The 14,026-nt window shown below is 41.6% G+C and overlaps 1 protein-coding gene across 3 annotated transcripts in view; it reads right to left on the bottom strand.

Moving 5' to 3' along the window:
• Positions 1–9,099: 9,099 nt before the first annotated feature.
• Positions 9,100–14,026, bottom strand: part of ephb6 (eph receptor B6) — a 47,851-nt gene continuing 42,924 nt past the window's right edge. For 2 of the 3 annotated variants that reach the window (XM_075465738.1, XM_075465739.1), the window contains exons 14-19: positions 13,695–13,942; positions 13,358–13,576; positions 13,097–13,246; positions 12,285–12,469; positions 12,015–12,173; positions 9,100–10,448 (exon numbers count right to left, since the gene is read on the bottom strand). In XM_075465738.1, coding sequence (XP_075321853.1) covers positions 10,343–10,448; positions 12,015–12,173; positions 12,285–12,469; positions 13,097–13,246; positions 13,358–13,576; positions 13,695–13,942 — 1,067 coding nt within the window. In that variant the 3' untranslated portion in view covers positions 9,100–10,342. The remainder of the gene's footprint in view (positions 10,449–12,014; positions 12,174–12,284; positions 12,470–13,096; positions 13,247–13,357; positions 13,577–13,694; positions 13,943–14,026) is intronic. The other variant, XR_012769817.1, reaches the window with a different exon arrangement.

Genomic DNA, 14,026 nt, shown 5'->3' with positions numbered 1-14,026 from the left:
AACAGGGTTTAGGAGGACTCCATAGGAGGACCTGGTAATGGCTGCAGATGTGGCCGTCACATGGTTTTGTGAAGATAATAGCTATTTACCAGACTGGGAGCACCATTTTTAAGCAGTGCCATAAAGACCAATGGTTTCCACTCCGTTAACGTCTTTATGAAGAAACAATAACACCATAAAAACATGATTATGTGGTTATTGTGCTCACTGTTTCTAGACTCATGTAACACTACTGTGTTAATTCGAGTCGGAATGAAACAGTAAACAATTATTACACACATATACATTTAGGTTATGACAGCTGGTACATGCTGATTTAACCCAGTAGTGTTTGATGATCATGTAAGAGACATAAGGGACAATAATCTATGATAACAAGCCTAAAGTACTTTTTGATCTTTAAACTTTCATCACTTCCAAAGATTTTCTTTAAAATCTCGTTAAGCACCTTTTTTTTTTTTAGATATAATACGACTCTGTATTTCTGACACCTTTATATCAAATGGAAAATTCCACATCTTATGAGCCGTTCTCATGTTTCCCTGTTTATCAGTAGTTTTGAGATGCTTCTACATGACTTTGATTGAATGTTTGTCTTTAATTTTTTGTCGATCTGAAATCTTTTGCCATTTTTCAAATAAAACATTTACCATTAACTACTATTACAAAGTGCTACCATAGCAACTTTGTTCTCAGTCAATGTACATTCAGTCTGTGAGTGCTTTTATATTCAGTCTGTTACTACTTTTATATTTAACGTGTTACCACTTGTCAAAGCTCTGTCATTGAGTGCGTATGCACTTTATATTTTACACCTTATATCCAGCGACTAGTCTAAGAAAGAACTGAAATGAAATCAGGGTTTTATGTCGGAATCAAGACCTGTCTTTCATTCAAGGCGAAAAAGAGGCTTTTAGTTACCTCTTTTTTGTCTATGCAGGATTATATTGATGTTTTTTACATGCTTACATGCACTAGACACAGTTTTGAGGTTATCACTGACTCTAAATCTCTTACTCATCATTACTTGTTGTACTCCAGCTGGTCGACACTGTAGTTATTGGTGTGTTCTTACTTCAAAGTTATTCACAGTCTGAATCCTCCATAATGTTTGCATCAACATTTTTCATTCAAGTGAGTTTTATACTCAGTATTTATACCAACTAAAATCTTCAGGCTGCGGCCTTTGCTTGAAATCAGCATAAGAATCACTTGGAATTGAAAAAGCTGATTTCAAAGAACAAATTCAAAGCATTTTCATGTGATTTAGAGGAAGATACTTTAAGATGTGTATGTTTTGAGGGATCATTTCAATCTTTCTGAATTGTGATATGTTGTGACTTTCCTTGTACATTCTCATTTCAAGTTTAATATTATGTAAACTAATTTCGTTCTTATGTTTTTGCCCGTATGTTAAGTGTGTTGTCGCTAATCTTGCCGTCTTGGCCATGACACTCTTGCAAAAGACATCCTAGATATTAATAACCTCCTTTTTTTGTTCTGTAAAAGAGGGAGAATTAAAATACTCCATGGTTGGGAAACTCCTGAGTTAAAACATTTACTGGGTTAAAATACAGCTCTCAAAGGATCTTTTACAGATTTATGCTAGATATTTTCAGATTAATGTCAACAATTTATTAATAGTTAAGAAAAAGAATTGAAAGCTGTGTTTCAGCCCGACTGAAGCTGATATGTTGAAATCAGAAAGATGAGTCAGTTAGAAGTAGTCAAGTCAAGGCTAACTGATGCACATGGGTAACAAAAGCTGGCCTGTGGTTTTGTATCCAATAGAATGGCTACTGTGGCTGAAATAGCTGAACAAGTGAATACTAGTTCTGATATAAAAATGTCACAACACACAGTGCATCACAGTATGGGGCAGTGAAGTTGAAGATGTGGTGCCTATGCTGAGCTAAGTCCATCACCAAAAGCACCTATAGCGGACACAACTGGACCACAGAGCAGCAGAAGAAGGTAGCCATTTTCTCTTTTTTTTATATTATGTGGCTGACCAGCTCATGTGGATGACCTATACTTTCAAGATCCTCCAGATCTCAGTCCAGTCAAGCATCTGTGGGATGATCTGGAAAAACAAGTCTCTCTTTGCAATTTATAGTATTTAAGGGATCTTCTGCTGATGGCTTGCTCCAGATAGCACAGTACAGTCCATATTTCAATGGGTCAGAGTTGGTCTATTAATGGGTCTCTCCCTCTCAGAAAACAAACAATTAGCCCTTCTTATTATCCTGTATATTTGCACTGTATATGCAATGATTTCCGTGTCTCATCCAAAGACACTTCAACTAGTGGAGGGGCTGGGGGATCTAACCAATCAATTCTGAATGAAACACAACCACTCAACCAACTGAGCCACGGTTTTCTGCAGTTGGACAATATAATCCCTTCCAGTAAATGGAACTTTATTAGTTTCAATGTAAAATTGTAGAAAATGCAAAAACGGTAAAAGAGTACAAATTGATCAGCAAGATGAAGTTATAATCTGGTCTGTAATGTAAAATAAATTCAAATAAAATAAATTTAAAAAAGGGGACGATGTGCAGACAAGTCACCTACCTGCAGCAGGAAGAGCAGTAAAAATTAGAAGACGGGTGGTGACATGTAGGGAGAGGACGCACATGTGAAGGCTCCTGGTTAACCTTTCATTACCCACCCGTTTGAACGAACTATCTCCACGAATTTCGACACAATTTTTACTCGTTACGGTTAATTTAACTAATTGCTTAAAATGAGCACGTCTAAACACGGGAAATCGGCTAATCTTCAAACTCCGGCCACACGTGCAGCGGGTAAGCTAGCATCATTCGCAGCTAGCAATCCTCCGACATCAGCGGGAGCTCCTGATACACCCGAAAAACCTACAGCCGCGGTGGTGGCTATGGACCAATTGTCTGCTGAATTCGCTAAACAGAGAGCCTCTCTTAAGGAGGATGTTTCCACACTGATCCAGGACGCCATTAGGCCAATACAAGATTCACTGGATTCGTTGCAGACAACCATGACCTCATTCCAGAAGCGCCTCGTCGCCGTGGAGTCCGTGGCAGGTGACAACTTTGAACGGCTAACAGCGGCGGAGGCTACTATCAAGACCCTCCTGAGCCAGAACCAGACGCTGCTGGACCGGTGCGATGACCTCGAGAATCGCTCGCGGAGATCTAATCTCCGTATATTGAACATCCCCGAAGGCAGTGAAGATGGAAAGGACCACTTAAAATTTATGTCGGATGTTTTGATGGAAACGATGGGCCCCGATGTCTTTCCCACACCGCCTGAACTGGAGAGAGCGCACCGCACCCCGACCTCCCGAGTCGGCCAGAGATCATCCCCTCGCACGTTCCTGGTCTGCTTCTCCAGGTTTCAACAGAAAGAAGCTGCGCTGCGCTGGGCCAGGAACCACGAGCTCAAATACCAAGGTGCCACCATAAGGATCTATCAGGATGTCAGCGCAGCGCTCGCCAAAAAGAGAGCTGCGTTTAACGGCATCAAACAAGCCCTATATCAGAAGAATGTCAGATTCCGCATGCTCTACCCGGCTCGGCTACGAGTGATGTACGGGGACGACACGTTCACCTTCGACACGCCAGACGAAGCCCAGAAGTTTCTCAACCAGAGGCCCGACGAGGACTAGGACTACGTGCCGCGGTCATGGCTGCACAGCCTGGCGATGATTAATCACCTGAGCTTGACACCTCGTCGGCATAAGATTTTAGCCTGGTGGCCCGCAGGTCTGAGGTATGGACACCCAGTGATGTTATTACCGGACTTATCCACATTATGTTGTACTGTATCTTAAATTCCTCCTTTATTCAAACCATGTTTGTTGCCTTTAAATAGGGAGGTTTTATATATGTTCCCTTATATCTGTACGCCCGCATTAACAGGTATTACGCTGCTCAGCTGTTTTGTTTTTGTTTGTTTATTTGTTCTTTTTTTTTCTCACCTTGCTGTTAAGAGGTTTTATTATGTTTTATCATAAGAACTGGGAGCCTCCATGTGTAGAAATGTTGAGAAAATGCTCTACCAGAAGTTTTTTGGAATAGTGTTTAGCCTGCAGCTTGCCTCAGAGAGAGTGACAGGTATAGGCTTAGTTTTAGTTCTTGATTTGTTTTTGTTCTTGGACAAGGTTAGGGGAAGGGACACCACCATATCTTTGCAATTTGTCTTTATTTACGTAAGAGGAGGATTGAACCAAATTGTGCACTCTAACATGATCACTGTTTTACTTTTTCATCTGTTGTTATTCAGTTCTCATTTCACTCTCTTTAGTTAATCATGGTGAATGGTACTGATTCAGGAATGGCTGCTATACGATTCATTAGTTGGAATGTGAAGGGGTTAAATGGACCTGTGAAAAGAGCCAGGATATTTAATCATCTAAAATACCTAAAATGTGATATCGCGTTTCTCCAGGAAACTCATCTGTTGGTTAAGGACCACGTCAGACTCAAAAAAGGATGGGTGGGGAATGTATTCCATTCCAACCTTAATTCAAAAACCTGCGGAACAGCCATATTGATGCATAAAAGAATCCAGTTCAATGCAACCACCATTATCTCGGATCCACAAGGAAGATTTGTGATGGTTTCAGGGCTACTCTACCACAAGCCCGTGGTTCTGGTTAATATCTATGCCCCAAATTGGGATGATGATAAGTTTATTGGCAAAATTATGTCACTAATCCCTGATCTGAATTCACTTCGGTGGAGACTTGAACTGCGTGATGAACCCAGCGCTTGATCGCTCCAATCCCAAGCATACAAATCTTTCGAAAAAAGCTAAATTATTATCGGTTCTTATGAACCAGATAGGAAGTATTGACCCTTGGCGTTTTTTGTTTCCGCATAGTAAATCCTTCTCTTTTTTTTCTAATGTACACCACTCATACAGTCGGATAGACTATTTTTTCATTGACCAGAATTTTCTCCCCTTTGTCAAAAAAGTTGAGTATGCATCTATTATAGAGTCAGATCACGCCCCTGTAGTTCTGGATCTTGCGTTCCCTCTATATCAACTAGAGCGTCCCTCTTGGAAATTAGACAGGAACCTCCTGGCCGATGAGAACTTCTGTGGAATTATATCACAAAAAATAGATGATTTTTTGAATTCCAACCAAAAAGAGGGCATCTCTCCTTCTCTCCTGTGGGAAACATTAAAAGTTGTAATCAGGGGTGAGATTATATCATACTCAGCTAGAATGAATAGAATGAAAAGAATTAAGCAGGAGGAGCTCATTAAAGCTACAGCTGCAGTGGAAGCTCAGTACTCTGTTTGTCCCTCCCCTGAACTCTATAAAAGGAAGCTAGACCTCCAAACACAGTATAATTTGCTATCAACCGAGAAAACAGAACGGCTTCTATTAAAATCGCGAGGATACTTTTATGAGCATGGCGACAAAGCCGGGCGTTTATTATCACACCAACTTAAATGTCACTCAGCCTCTCAACAAATCCCACAAATTCGAAGGGATGATGGTGAACTAACTATTGACCCAGAAGAAATTAAAGAAACATTCGCCGCATTTTATTCAAAGTTGTATGCATCAGAAATGTCAAATGATCACTCGGACATGGAACATTTCTTCAATAACCTCCAGGGTCCTTCTATAACAGCAGATCATAGGACTGAGACTGAGCTTCCACTAAATCGCTTGGAAATCAGTAATGCAATAAAAACAATGCAAAATGGCAAGGCGCCAGGCCCTGATGGGTACCCCATAGAATTTTATAAAAAGTTCTCTGATAAACTATTACCGATTTTACTTGATATGTTTAATGACTCTTTGTCCAGAGGATTACTCCCACAGACATTGACTGAAGCATCAATTACGCTCCTGCTGAAGCCAGGTAAAGATAGCACAGAATGTGGCTCGTATCGTCCCATCTCCCTTCTAAACTGTGATGTGAAGATCTTGGCCAAAGCCCTTGCTCTACGCTTGGGAACCACAATGTGTGACGTGATATCCACTGACCAAACGGGCTTCATTGCTGGCCGCTACTCATTTACTAATGTCCGTCGGCTTCTAAATGTCATCTATTCTTCTGCGTCTGGTGCTTTACCTGAGGTGGTTATCGCGCTGGACGCAGAGAAGGCATTTGATAGGGTGGAATGGGGATACTTATTTGCTTGTTTGAAGAAATTTGGTTATGGCCCCAATTTTATTTCATGGATCAAACTCTTGTATACGTCACCCAAAGCCTCTGTAATCACGAATGGTAAACGCTCACAATACTTCCAACTGTCAAGGGGCACCCGCCAGGGCTGTCCAATCAGTCCTTTGCTATTCGCCTTGGCCATAGAGCCCTTGTCCATTACACTTAAAACTTTGCCAACAATTACTGGGATTCATAGGGGGGGGAGGGAGCACAGAGTGTCCCTTTACGCAGACGATTTATTAATGTATGTATCTGACCCTGTCTCATGTGCTCCACATATTATCCACGCGCTGAGGAGCTTTGGTGTTTTTTCCGGGTACAAATTGAACTTCAGTAAAAGTGAATGTTATCCTGTTAATGATCTGGCTCTTCAAATACAGGATGGTGCTCTACCGTTTAGAATGTCTAAAAATAGCTTTAAATATTTGGGCATTAACGTTACCAGGGGCATGCAAAATCTTTACCAAGAAAACTTTTGCTTACTATTGGAGAAGGTCCGATTAGACTTGAAGAGGTGGAGATCTCTTCATCTATCCTTAGCAGGGAAAGTGAATTGTGTTAAAATGAATGTGCTTCCCAAGTTTCTTTACTTATTCCAATGCATTCCACTCTATCTTCCTAAATCTTATTTTAAATCTATTGATAAGTCTTTACTTTCATTTATATGGGAAGGGAAGAGGCCTAGAATACGGTTAGAGCTATTACAGAGGCCTAAAAATCAAGGTGGTCTAGCTCTTCCGAATTTCTGTCATTATTATTGGGCCTCTAATGTACAAAAAATCATGTTTTGGCTCCATACTCCTGACGCAGACTGGTGTCTCCTTGAGGCTGCGTCCTGTACCTCCACCTCTCTTAGAGCCCTGATCACCTCCTGCCTTCCCCTCTCTGTTTCACAACACACTAATAATCCTATAGTCATAAACACCCTTAAAATATGGGTTCAACTTAGACGTCACTTTGGGTTCAAGCACCTTCTTCATCTAAGTCCCATCCACAATAATCACCTCTTCCCTCCAGCCAGGTTAGACTCTGAATTTAGTCTTTGGAAGAGACGAGGCATTTATAATTTTAAGGATATGTACATAGACTCTACTTTTGCAAGCTTTGATGATCTGATGCGTAAATTTGACCTTCCTCGGTCTAGCCTGTTTCGATATTTCCAAGTCCGCCACTTCATTCAACGTCACGATCCCGATTTTCCATGCATAACACCATCTTCTGGTCTAGATGATCTGTTGGAATCTCCCTTTAGCCCTAAAGGACTCATCTCAAGAATTAATGATTGTATAGCTTCCTTTAAAAAAATAACACTGGCAAAAATTAAAGCAGACTGGGTGGATGAGCTGGGGGAGGACTTCGGAGAGGAGGTGTGGGAGAGCGCCCTTTTAAGAGTGAACGATAGTTCTTCCTGTGCTAAACTAAACATCATACAGTTCAAGGTTCTACATCGTATCCACTACTCCAAGGCAAGACTGGCCAAAATATTTCCAAACACTGATGCAGGTTGTGACTGGTGTCGGAACACTCCTGCTGATTTAACGCACATGTTTTGGTCCTGTCCAGCCTTGGCAAACTATTGGTCTACTATTTTTAAAACGTTGTCAGAAGCACTGAATATTGACATTCAACCCAACGCAGCTATGGTCATATTTGGTATCACGGATAGAAGGTATGCATCATTAAAGAAATGTTATAAAAATATAATTGCTTTCACAACGTTGCTTGCACGTAGAAGAATATTATTGCACTGGAAGGCGAAAAATCCACCCAAAGTGTCCTTATGGTTTAGTGACCTAGCACAATTTATACAATTGGAAAAAATAAAATATGCTCTCAGAGGGTCCAGAGGCAAATTCTTTTCTGTTTGGGATCCGGTATTAAAGTATCTTGGTAAACTTAAAACTCTGCCCACTTGTTAAACACTTAGCGGCCACCAGGCATTTGTGTTGTGATTGTGATTAATTTCATATGGATCAGATCGTGTTTGGTGCACAGCTCTTATTGTAATATTGTATACATATGGATGTATGCATACTTTTTTTTTTTTTTTTTTTTTCTTTTTTTTTTCTTCTCTCTCGACTGTGATTAGTTTTAATTATTATTATCTCCTTTTCTTATTCTTTTAAAATTAAATTGGAGTGGTGTCCAACATGTTCCGGGGGGGGGGGGGTGTTAGTCAATGTAAGTATATATATAAGTATAAAAATGAGCATTGTATGTGTACTTATATATTATGTCCTTGAAGCTCAATAAAAAATATATTTAAAAAAAAAAAAAAATTAGAAGACGCTGGTAGAGTCATTTGATACGAGGCCATGGGAATGCGGTCCTGCTATCGGTCTTGATCAGCGCTGAAATCAGCAGTCCTGGGTGATGTGGGATTCAAGTGTCTGTTCTTTGACTTGCTGCAGACCCCAGCAGATCCCAAACTGTGATTCTACACAAACTTGCTGATCTGTGGAACAAAAGGTGCAGCTCTCTTCATCACCGTGAAGGTGATAACGCACCTTCATGGTTGGGATGCAGTGTGAAATGTTGATAAAGAACATATTGCAAGGGTTTGAAAGTTATTTAAATTCTAATGAAAACTTTTACATAAATAGCACCTGAATAGATGACAATGAGAAATGTTTCCTGGAAAATATGTGGGCCCTTAGAAATTAATACCAGCAATTCATTTTTAAGAAGTTGGAAAGTGCCAACAAGAAGAGGTGACGCAACACACGAGTAAACATTACCTCTCATCATCTGGTATGTTGTATCTGTGTTACATTTAATACTGTTTGTTGTTTTAACGCTTTGCCAATAACCAGAGTTTGTTTTTGCTTTTATCTTACAAAGCGTCCCAAGTTTTTGGGAACAGTTTTGTAGACTGTTTATAAGAGATGGCAGATAGAAAAACGAGAGTCATGCCAGTTCTTAAATAAAATCATATTTATTTTACAAATTTGAACGATTACAGAATAGCGGTGAACACTCACACAAGTAAACAGCTAGTAATGTGTGTAGCCTGACACACTCGTCTCAAACACACACACACACACACACACACACACAGGCACACACACAGGCACACTCGCACACAGCGTCATGTACAGCGCACACGTTACAGACACACGGGTACGTACTTACAGAGCATTTCGCTTCCTTCCTTCAAGTGTAAATCGGATCAGATTTTGTCCATCTTTTCCATTTCACAAATTCACAACGCTTCGATGACACAGTGTCTTTTCTCAGGCAATCAAAGAGGTGAAGTGCGAAATGTACACATAAAGGTGGGTGCTGTTGGTTTTCGTCACAGACAGATGTTTGTGTTTGCAGTGAAAATTTACAACATGAGCTCTGCTTTCACTGAGGAGCTCTGCAGTGAGAGTGAGCTGTACAAATGGGGCTGCTTGCAGACCCTCGATATGACTTTCACAGAGGGACAAAACCTGGCTTACAGTTTGTATAAAAGCAGCTCTTTGTTAGAATTTTCCAGTTTAATGGCAGTGGCTTATGTCCAACCTAAGGGTTCACATCACGCTAAATAAACAACACATTTTTCTGAGATCAAATTATTCTCATTCGACCACCATAGACTGCCAGGTAACTAAGCAGTTTAAGTAGAGAAGAAGTGGCATAACTTTACAAAATCAAGAAATTAGAAGATGGCCTTGATTGTCTTCACGCAATTCTTTGTGAGGAGAGATCTCTATGAGCATTTCAACAAAAAACTTTTTTTTTTTTTACAGTTTTATTGAACTCAGTGAGGATGGGGAAGTTTCAGGGAGGGAGAGCAGTAGAAGGAGGGCCGAGGGATAAGACTGCAGGTGTGGAGAGAGGAAAGCAAACAACATTAAAGTGAAATATGGTGAAAAAAAACCCAACAAAATCTTTAAAGTCCTCTTTTTCAGCAATCTCCTAACCTCACTTCTACCTGAACTGCAGCTCCCATGGTGCATCTCTTCTGTTATGTGTCTGGAGGGAGTGGCTGGGAGTCTCTTTCTTCACCCTTTCTGGTAGCAGTGTCAGTCTTATCAGGACATACAGTGCAGAGTGGCACTGTTAGCTGACTCCGACTCTTTAAATGTGCTCCTTATATATAAAAGTGTTGCAGAAACCTGACGCAACAAGCAGAGGATTGTGAAAATGTTAAAAATCCATGGCACAGATTGGACCATGGGTGGATGTCAGACCTCCACCTGCCCCTGCATGAGATGGGCATTGAGCTGCTGGGCTGCGCTCACAATCTTCCTCTGGTGTCCCAGCAGGTTCACGCCGAGATCCTGGACATCTCTGTGGAAGAGTTCAGATAACAGCAATTCGCAGTGTCACAAGCATTTTTTGCAGATCAAAACTAAATTAACTTGGTTGACACAACAGGGCAGTTTCAATTGTGAATAATGTTCTCTGGTTTCTTGGTTTCAGCATTAAAATGTTGTTTCTGAGCAGATCTGGATCCTGGAAGCTTCTGCAATCAGCAGATTAATTGGTGAAAGTTGAGTGTGTCAGAATTGGATATACAAGGTGTATCCACCAAAGGTTTAGTCTTTCCAAGCAAGGATGGAATGTGACTCAATACCTTGTGCTAAACAAAAACATTTCACAATGCAAGTTTGCAAGAAACTTTCAGCATCTACAGTGTGTAATATATGTGTGAAAAGAGTCAGTGCATAAAAAACCAAAGACAGAAATCAATGTTGGGTGCATGTGACCTTTGAGCCCTCAGGCTGCTCTACATGAGAAATTGTCATGCGACCGTAAGCAATCTAACGATTTTCACTCAACGCAGTCCACTGCTGCATCCAGAAATGTAACTTAAAACTGTATTACACAAGGAGAAAGCCATGAATCAACTCTGTGCAGAAACACTGCTGAGTTCTCTGGACACAAGCTCATCTTGGATGGACATAAAGACCTTGGATGCATGTTCTGTGGTCAGATGAGTTGCTTTTAGGAAAAAAATGGATGTCTGGTTCTACCAAAGAAGAAAGAACGACCATCCAAGCTGTTATACGTTAAAGCTGCAAATGCCAGAGTATGTGATGCTATGAGTGCATCGGTGTCCCTGACACATTGATTATGTGTGATGATTCCATTAATGCAGAAGCGTGTATTGGAATTTTGCAGTGACGTATGCTGGCATCAAGGTCTTTGCCAGGGAGGTCCGTGGCCATTTCAACAGCATCATGCCAGACCTCATTCTGCTCGACTTACAACCAGGGCTACATGATATCAGGAAAACATGCGATATCTTATTGAATACTGCAATGAAAATTTGACTTGTGATATATAAAGAAAAACTTAAATATATAGTGCTAATCTAAGGTGAATTAATGAGGGCAGTATTCCACTTCTGCACCTGTGAGTGTTGGATAGTTGTAGAACTTCCTCGAAAAGTCTAATGTTGCCCTCATTAACACACACGTGCTTCTTCAATTTCAGGTCAAAATGGCTCTGTGATATTGATATTGCGCATGTTGATCTTCTATACATCGTGAAGCCTTTCTTACAACAGAGTAGCTTTATAGACGCAGCAACCATGTGCTTGACTGGCCTGCCTGCAGTCCAGATCTGTCGAGCAGCTTGAGTCAACAAGAATGGGCACAAAGGAAAGAGTGATGTAATGCAAATGTAAAGATGCCCTTTCCCAACTGGTTTTGTGTGATGCCAGATTATAATCTAGAAATATGTTAAAATTTTCTAAATAATGTTAAATTAGTCAGAGAAAACACTGGAAGTAAAACCAAATAACAAATAACAAATCTAAGTTTTTGTTGCATTTTGGAAAATTTCTCGCCCTTTGTGTAAAAAGAGTTTGCACTTTAAAAATCACACGTAGTAACTAGCAGCTATACTCACTCCATGGTGAGTCTGCTGACTCGGTCTAATGTGTCCAGGTGAGCTCGGTCAAACTCCTCCTGATATCTCTCCATCCTCAGCGCCTTCAGCCAATCACCGACTGTGGCCACTGACGTTAAGTCTGTTGGGGTGGGGCTGAGCAGTGGCTGTGAGCAGCTTCTGAAAATGTCAAAAACGACAGCATGGGAATCTGTAACTGCAGCAGATTTTCCATCACCTGCTGCCTTCTGTGTGTTTTGTAGCAGCATTTGGCAGAAGCTGCCCACTCACCGAGTCGGCTCCGCCTTGAGGGAGGCAGGGTGCCTGATGAGGCGATCCAAGGAGGACAGGAGCGAGTCGAAGCCTGGCCGGTCCCCCCGTTCGGACTGCCAGCACTGAAGCATCAGTGAGTGGAGGGCAGGGGGGCAGTTGTGGGGGGCGGGGAGCCGGTACTGATCTGCTACTGCCTTCATCACCTGCAGACTCAGAGAGGAAGGTGTTAGATATAAGCAGGGCAGATGGTGCGAGCAGTCTTGTGTAACTGGCTTCCATAAAAGGTCACTGAGAATGAGAGCTTGTAAGAGTGACTAAGGGAAAATTATGTAAATTTAAGCTGTTTGACATTTTGATTATGATTAAATATATGCAAGGAGATGACGAAAAGAGCCACGTATATTCAAATATTCAAGCAACATGTAGATGTTAAGCTATAGCAGGCTACTTTCCTGTAATGGCATTTTAATTTCTCTACAAGTAAAAAATATTTGTACATGATATTGTTTACTGTATGTAAAGTTGTAGCTGCCCATTTGCTGTCTTTTTAAAAATAATTACATACCACACTAATGTCCAGGGAGGCTGTAATATAACTAATACAAAACTGGTACATTGGTCTATTGGCACATTTTCATGCTTCTGCTCAGCAGAGGATGGTACTGAGAGATGCAACAAAGGTCCTTGTAGTTAGTGATTAGAGTCTTAACCTTGAGGCCACTTTCATTTTTAATGACACATTATCACACTCTATTCAATTTATAGTAACACGTGTGGATTTGAGTGCCTTTGATTATAAATTCTTCTCCTCAGATAACGCTCCTCTTCACCTCTTGATTACTCATGTCCCAGTATGGGCGCTCTCCATAGGACATCACTTCCCACATCAGTATGCCAAAGCTCCACACGTCACTGACTGAGCTGAACTTGCGATGCTGAAAAGCTTCTGGTGCTGTCCACCTCACAGGAATCTTACTGCCCTGATGGATGACAACAGAGCCCAGTCACATATTTACTTCTGACAAACCTTGAAACTGTGAAGCAGTGATAACAGAAACAAAACCAAAGGAGCTCCACTTCTGTGAACGTACCAGAGAAGCGGTGTATGTAGGTATGTTGTGGTCCAGGCCCCTCATGAGTCTGGAGAGGCCAAAGTCGGACACTTTGCAGACCAGGTTGGAATTGACCAACACGTTTCTGGCTGCCAGGTCTCGATGAACAAAGTTTCTTTCAGCGAGGTAACGCATCCCTGCTCCGACTCCCCTGAGCATCCCGACCAGCTGGAGGACACTGAACTGGCCTTCATTCTCCTGTAGATGACAGGAAGGAGGAAGAGGAACAGAGTTTTTGAGTTCTGATGTGCTGTTACACGTTGGAATCACCGAGAGCCGGCATACAAGGCAACTGCAGCGTGGGATGTTTTCTCACCCTGAGGAAGGCATCAAGGGGCCCGTTCTCCATGAACTCAGTGATGATCCTCTCTGGAGGAGTTCCGGTAACAACGCCCTCTAACTTCAGCACATTTGGGTGGTCAAACTGTCCAAGGACTCCAGCTTCACTGAGGAAGATCCCCTTTTCCCTGTCAGACGCCCCCCAGCGTAGAGTCTTTACAGCCACCAACACCTCCCTGCGGCCCACAGGACGGTAGCGGCCACGAGAAACCTCACCAAACTGGGCTGGAGAGGAGAGGCAGTGGAACCAGTTACGGCAAGTTGACATGAAATGTTTTAATAATGACGGCAAATCAGGCCAATCTGCCT

Source organism: Odontesthes bonariensis, chromosome 5 (genome assembly GCF_027942865.1).
Source record: "Odontesthes bonariensis isolate fOdoBon6 chromosome 5, fOdoBon6.hap1, whole genome shotgun sequence".
In the NCBI taxonomy this organism is placed as follows: Eukaryota; Metazoa; Chordata; class Actinopteri; order Atheriniformes; family Atherinopsidae; genus Odontesthes; species Odontesthes bonariensis.
The sequence above is the reverse complement of the archived record's forward strand: the minus strand, read 5'-3'. Positions and strand labels throughout refer to the sequence as shown.